General features: G+C 48.0%; 1 protein-coding gene across 1 annotated transcript; it reads left to right on the top strand.

Annotated features, from left to right (window-relative positions):
• Positions 1 to 709: 709 nt before the first annotated feature.
• P2RY4 (pyrimidinergic receptor P2Y4) lies at positions 710 to 4,893 on the top strand. Its single transcript, XM_045995614.1, has 2 exons — positions 710 to 734; positions 1,225 to 4,893. Exon 2 carries the CDS (start codon positions 1,232 to 1,234, stop codon positions 2,327 to 2,329), a length of 1,098 nt encoding a protein of 365 aa, XP_045851570.1. The 5' UTR covers positions 710 to 734; positions 1,225 to 1,231; the 3' UTR covers positions 2,330 to 4,893.
• The last annotated feature ends 2,094 nt before the right edge of the window (positions 4,894 to 6,987 follow it).

Here is a 6,987-nt window from a genome sequence, read left to right as displayed (position 1 = left end):
CCTGCTTGTGTTCCCTCTCTTGCTGTCTCTCTCTTTGTCAAATAAGTAAATATAATCTTAAAAAAAAACAAGAACATGGATGTTAGAGCCTGGATCAAAGGCAGGCCTGCCTTGATTCAAATCTTGACTCTACCACTAAATAGCAGAATAAATTCTCTGTGCCTTAGTTTTCTCATCGGCAAAGTAGGGAGATTAATTGTGCTTCTAAAGAACCTGGGGGGCCATCAATAAGTGTAAAGCACTTAGAACCGTGCCTTGCACATAGTACATGATACATAAGCATTTTTATAATTATATGCACACAGACTGAAGATTTATATCAGCACTATGGCTTTCCTAAAATCTTAATGTGTGTTATCTGGCATTTCTGCCCATGTTAGCATTCATTCACTTCCCGTGTTTCTGCTCGCTTACACAGATTTGTATGATCTCCCTGTAGCTTTGGTCTCCCGCGGCCTGGCTCTCCATCTGTAAACTTGGATATTTCCTTGTGTACTCCATCCTACAGTCATTTAGAAATTGTTAAATAGTAATCTCGCCGAGCCCCAGTTTCTCAGTCTATAGAGTGAGTGGGTTGGACTAGATAATCTCGATGGACCTTTCTAGCTCTGACGATTTCCCAGGCCAGGAGGAGGGAATAGGCCCCACCCCGAAACCCGCCCTCTTGGATATGCCCTCTGGCTGCCAAAGGGAAAGGTGACAGAGTCAGCTGGGCTCAGCTTCAAGGGGACCAGGTAGGAGACATGCCAAGTTTCTTTGGTGAGGGTGGTGATGGGGCTCCTGGGCTGGACCAGGCTGGGGGAAGGCATCAAAAAAGGAACTGTAGTGTGGAGACACTGGGACCTGGGTGAGGGGAAAGGTAAAGTCACCATGTGGAGAAATGTCATGGGCTAGGAGACAATTTGGATCTGGCCATCTTTGCCCATTGGATGGTCCCGCTAGGCGTCCGCCTTTCGGCTAGCCAAGATCTGAAGGACAGAGTCAGTGGCAGGATGAGAACAGCCCAAACTCCCAGCCTGCCCTGCTGGGCACCAGCACTGCCCCAGGCTGGACCAAGGGGGCTCCACTAGGGACCAGCTTGGCTCGGGTTGCTCCTGGACATACTCCTGTCAGCTACTCCTGCTTTGGTCACGGCCCTCCCCGTTCTCGGCTGTTTGGCTTCAGGTCAGGGTTGGGAGGCCAGGAAATCCCAGCTGTCCTCACTTCTCCCCTTTCCACCTCTAGGGGGACCATGGCCAGTGCAGAGTCCTCTCTGCTTACAACCCTAGGTCCCAGCCCAGATCCTGGCAACAGCCAGGGAGAGCTGGACTGCAGTTTCAATGAAGAGTTCAAGTTCATCCTGCTGCCTGTGAGCTACACAGTCGTTTTCCTGTTGGGCCTGGGCCTCAACACCCTGACCCTCTGGCTCTTCCTCTTTCGCCTCCGACCCTGGGATGCCACGGCCACCTACATGTTCCACTTGGCCTTGTCAGACACTTTGTATGTGCTATCACTGCCCACCCTCATCTACTATTATGCGGCCCGCAACCATTGGCCCTTTGGCACGGGGCTCTGCAAGTTCATCCGATTCCTCTTCTACTGGAACCTCTACTGCAGCGTCCTCTTCCTCACCTGCATCAGCGTGCACCGCTACCTGGGGATCTGCCACCCGCTTCGGGCCCTGCGCTGGGGCAGCCCGCGCTTTGCGGGCCTTCTCTGCCTGGCTGTTTGGTTGGTTGTGGCCGGCTGCCTCGTGCCCAACCTGTTCTTTGTCACCACCAGCCCCAAGAAGGACACGATCCTATGCCACGACACCACTCGGCCCGAGGAGTTTGACCACTACGTGCATTTCAGCTCAGCCGTCATGGGGCTGCTGTTTGGCGTGCCCTGCCTGGTCACTCTCGTCTGCTATGGGCTCATGGCCCGGCGCCTGTATCGGCCCTTGCCAGGGGCCGCCCAGTCATCCTCGCGTCTGCGTTCTCTCCGCACCATCACTGTGGTGCTGACTGTCTTCGCTGTCTGCTTCGTGCCCTTCCACGTCACCCGCACCATTTATTACATGTCAAGGCTGCTGGAAGCCGACTGCCAGGTGCTGAACGTTGTCAATGTAGTCTACAAAGTGACTCGGCCTCTGGCCAGTGCCAACAGCTGCCTGGATCCCGTGCTCTACCTGCTCACGGGGGACAAGTATCGTCGTCAGTTCTGGCAGCTGTGCAGGTGTGGGGAGCCTCAGTCCCCCCCCACGGCCTCCACCCTGGCGCTGGTGTCCCTGGTTGAGGAAAGCAGCTGCAGGTGGACATCCACCCAGAGGGACCGTGGCTTCCCTGCCCCTGGGGCAGATAGATCGTAGCCCTAGGAGCCAGGAAGTGAGAGCAAAAAGGGTGCGTGCAGGGCAGAGGTGAGGGAATTTGATATTTACATCCAATATGGCTGTTCCTTCCTCTTTCCCAGACTCCAGAGGCCCACACCCTGAGGATTAAAAGGAACCAGGGAAATCATGTGTGACCCCATCTCTCATAACCCCTTCAGCTGCCCTTTCCCTTTTGGCCAAAGGCAGTAACAGCCACTCTTCTTTCTCTTTGCCTCTGTCTCCTTCCTGGGGCCATCAGGAAGACATCAGTCCTGTCTCCCTTGATCCTGCAAGGTTTCCTAAAATCCTCACACAGTCTTCTTTCCCCCATGCACCTTTGTATAGCCTGTGTTCCTTCAGCCAGACCCGCACAACAGACTGAAGAGGTGGAGAAGCTGGGGGGTGACCTCGGGATTGATCTGATTTATCTGATTGTGATAGCCAGCATCGGGAAGTGGGAGCACTGGCATAGCACAGATGCCGAGGTTGGGACATACGTAGTGCCCACACCACCTTCCTGGGTTCCTCTCAGACAGGATGGTCTTGCGCACTGAAGTGTTGAAATAGGGCTCGATCCCAGACAGCCTGCAGGCCAGGGTGCCCGCGAGCAGCAGGACGCATGGCACTGTTGAACTGGTGTACAGCCCTGCATCTTACCGTGGGGTGGATAACCTGCCTCAAGGGGCGGGGTCCAAGCTGATGTTGGCCTTTGGAATAGGACCTCCTTTATGATGTTTGCTGGGAACATAATTGACAGTTCTCCTGTACTAAATGAGAAGAACAGCCGATGGCTTGGAAAGAAAGAGAGGGGGAAGCTCTCATGTTTGTGGCCATAAGTTCCAGCACTGAGGGGGGTAGACCAGGTTTGTACAGAGTTTGGGGTGGTGACAGGGACTGATGCCCAGAGCTGACTCTTCCCTGTTCTCTCCCCTTTCTCTGGCTCCTGACCTAGGTGAATAATAAATCTGTCACCAACTCTTTCAGATCACACTTTAGGGCTTCAACGCCAGGGCAGACAGAGCATGGGGACGAAGACAGGTCCCCTGACATTCTTGCATCCAATCACTCCTCCCCAGCACCGTCCTACTACTTCTGGGCTTACAGGAGTCAGGAATAGATATGGAACTTGGGCAGCTAACTCCCAAGCCTAGGAAGTTAAGAGTGTCTAGGCAGGTGTTCATCAGAAGGGTGGGCTTACCCTTTCAGGCACCCCCCTCTGAAAGTGCCTTCTAGCCACTGGTCTCCTGAGTCTCCAGCCTTACTTTTCTTTTGTCCCACTCTTGCTGACCTGTCTCTGATCTCTTCCTTGTCTACTGTCATCTAAGGGGTCTCTCTGGAGAGTAAGGCTTAGGTTAGTCTTCAGGAAAAAATGACTCTGATGCTCCCATGTCCCCCTTTGCATCCTTCCATGTGCTCCCTCTCCCTGCTTGCTACCTAGGACTCCTTCCATTAGCAGTAAATGTACAGGCCTTTTCTTCACTAGTTTCCCAGTGCCATAGCCACTTCCTAGACTGTTACATATCCTATTTTTCATCTGTATTCTCTCCCTTTAATTTCTATGACCACAGCCTCCTTGCCCATCACCTACCTCTCCTATCCACCGGCCCCACCAAGTAAAGCTGCTTTCTCCATCACAACAGACCCAGCCTCTTCTATTTCTCAAGTCCATTTAACCCATATCAAGACTCATTTTACCCATTATCAAGACTCACTGCCCAGACTTTGCGGTCTGCTACTTTAAGGCTGTCTTCCCTCACACTCTAACTTTGGCTAAACACCCTGAGTCTCACCTTTAGCCAATTTTTCCCTTTCTCTTAGACTGAAGGGGATTGCAGATGAAACCAGAGCACAAGGCTGTTTTGACCCACTGAAACTACCTGTCTTGTAACTTCATCTAAGCCTCAATTTTTATTTGCTTGCTCAGCTTGTAGTGGACATTCCAGAGCAAGTGTTTTCTATCTTTTACACCTTACCAAGACTCTAACTCCAAGCTACCCTATGACCTTCTAAGAGTTACCTTGCTTCCTGTAAAACTGAGAAGATCTAATACCTCAACCTCTTTCTGCTTCATTCATGATCACTCTACTGTTATGTCCATCTTGCCTTTCTTCCCTGTAGATCCAAAATAAGAGGTGGCCTTCTTACTTGTTCATTTGTTTATCCCTTTTCATCATTTTCAGTCTTTCCATAACAGATTTCACACCATCTTTTTAAAAAAACACACACAACAAAACCCAACCAAACAAAAATAAAACAGTATCACTGATACCATGACCCTGCTGTCTCTTGTAGCTAACATTCTAGTCATCTTACTCATTTCACTGTCAAACTTCCAGAATAAGTACCATAACCCCATAACCCCATTTCATCACTATAAAGTCGCCTCTTAACTCTCTGAACCTGGTTTCCTTCTGTACCTAGAAGAACACAAATTACTTCAAAAGCAAGATCTTTAATGATATTTTCTCTATATTCATCCTCTTTGACTATCTCTAGATCATGTTACCCTGTTGCATACCTTGTTTAAATTTTTAAAATGAAAACAACATTTAAAAATTAATGTTCATCATCACTAGCCATCAGGGAGATTCAAATTAAAATCACGTTGAGATACCACCTGACACCAGTTAGAATGGCCAAAATTAGCAAGACAGGAAACAACGTGTGTTGGAGAGGATGTGGAGAAAGGGGAACCCTCTTACACTGTTGGTGGGAATGCAAGTTAGTGCAGCCACTTTGGAGAACAGTGTGGAGATTCCTGAAGAAATTAAGAATAGAGCTTCCCTATGACCCTGCAATTGCACTGCTGGGTATTGACCCCAAAGATACAGATGTAGTGAAAAGAAGGGCCATCTGTACCCCAATGTTTATTGCAGCAATGGCCACGGTCGCCAAACTGTGGAAAGAACCAAGATGCCCTTCAACGGATGAATGGATAAGGAAGATGTGGTCCATATACACGATGGAGTATTATGCCTCCATCAGAAAGGATGAATACCCTACTTTTGTAGCAACATGGACGGGACTGGAAGAGATTATGCTGAGCGAAATAAGTCAAGCAGAGAGAGTCAAGTATCATATGGTCTCACTTATTTGTGGAGCATAACAAAGAACATGGAGGACATGGGGAGATGGAGAGGAGAGGGAGTTGAGGGAAACTGGAAGGGGAGATGAACCATGAGAGACTATGGACTCTGAAAAACAACCAGAGGGTTTTGAAGGGGCGGGGGTGTGGGAGGTTGAGGAACCAGGTGGTGGGTAATAGGGAGGGCACGTACTGCATGGAGCACTGGGTGTGATGCCATAACAATGAACACTGTTATGCTGTAAATAAACAAATAAAAACAAAAACAACAACAACAAAAAATAAAAATAAAAATTCCACTATGACAACATTAAAGGAGATTTTGAAAGAATATGTTCACCTGCACTTCCAAACCCCAGACAATTGTTTTCATTTATCTCTGTTCCATGATTTGTCATATTGCATAATACTTATATTTTATGGAAGTGCAACCACAGTGTACATATATTTTAGAATTTTGCTTTAAGAAACTTTTATTATAGGGGCGCCTGGGTGGCTCAGTGGGTTAAGCCTCTGCCTTCAGCTCAGGTCATGATCTCAGGGTCCTGGGATCGAGCCCCGTATCGGGCTCTCTGCTTGGCAGGGAGCCTGCTTCCTCCCCTCTCTGGCTGCTGCTCTGCCTACTTGTAATCTCTCTCTCTCTCTCTCTCTCTCTGTAAAAAAAAGAAAAAAAAAGAAACTTTTATTATAAATACTGTCCTTATGCTACAGTCTTTCATATTTATCATTTCAGTAGCCACATAAAATTATATCCATTAGTAGATTATATATTTTTTTAAGATTTTATTTATTTATTTGACAGAGAGAGATCACAAGTAGATAGAGAGGCAGGCAGAGAGAGAGAGAGGGAAGCAGGCTCCCCGCCGAGCAGAGAGCCCGATGCGGGACTCGATCCCAGGACCCTGAGATCACGACCCGAGCCGAAGGCAGCGGCCCAACCCACTGAGCCACCCAGGCGCCCCGGTAGATTATATTTTATTTGACCATTCCTCTATTATTGGACATTTAGTCAACTCCCAATTTTTCTGGGCTTTGAACATCTTAATGCATATGACTTTTTCCTTCTTTACAATTCTGTTCCTAGGACAACTTCCCAGGAGTGGGATTACCAGGTCAAAGTATATAAACATTTTTTGTGGATCTTGATTTCCAAAAAGACTGTACAAATTTTCAAGGCCACAATGGCATGCAAGTGTTCCATCTTCTTTGCAACTCTAGCATTGGACTTTATAAGGAATCTGTTTAGATGGCTTAAAACATTAATTTGTGGGGGCACTGGGTGGCTCAGTTGGTTAAGCATCTGCCTTCAGCTCAGGTCATGATCCCAGGGTCCTGGGATGGAGCCTTACATCGGGTTCCTTGCTCATTAGAAAGCCTGCTTCTCCCTCTCCTCTTTCTCCTTCTGCCTGCTACTCTCCCTGCTTGTGCTCATGCTCTCTCTTTCTCTTTATCTGTCAAATAAATAAATAAAATCTTAAAAAAACCCAAAACAAAAAAAACCTCACATTAATTTGTTAACTTCACTTTTTTTTTTTTAAGAATTTGTTTATTTGACAGACAGATCACAAGTAGG

This window comes from Meles meles, chromosome X (genome assembly GCF_922984935.1).
Source record: "Meles meles chromosome X, mMelMel3.1 paternal haplotype, whole genome shotgun sequence".
In the NCBI taxonomy this organism is placed as follows: domain Eukaryota; kingdom Metazoa; phylum Chordata; class Mammalia; order Carnivora; family Mustelidae; genus Meles; species Meles meles.
The sequence above is the reverse complement of the archived record's forward strand: the minus strand, read 5'-3'. Positions and strand labels throughout refer to the sequence as shown.

What these genes read in the sequence shown, in the direction of transcription:
- P2RY4 (XM_045995614.1), top strand. Translation starts at nt 1,232, where the DNA reads ATGGCCAGTGCAGAGTCCTCTCTGCTTACAACCCTAGGTCCCAGCCCA.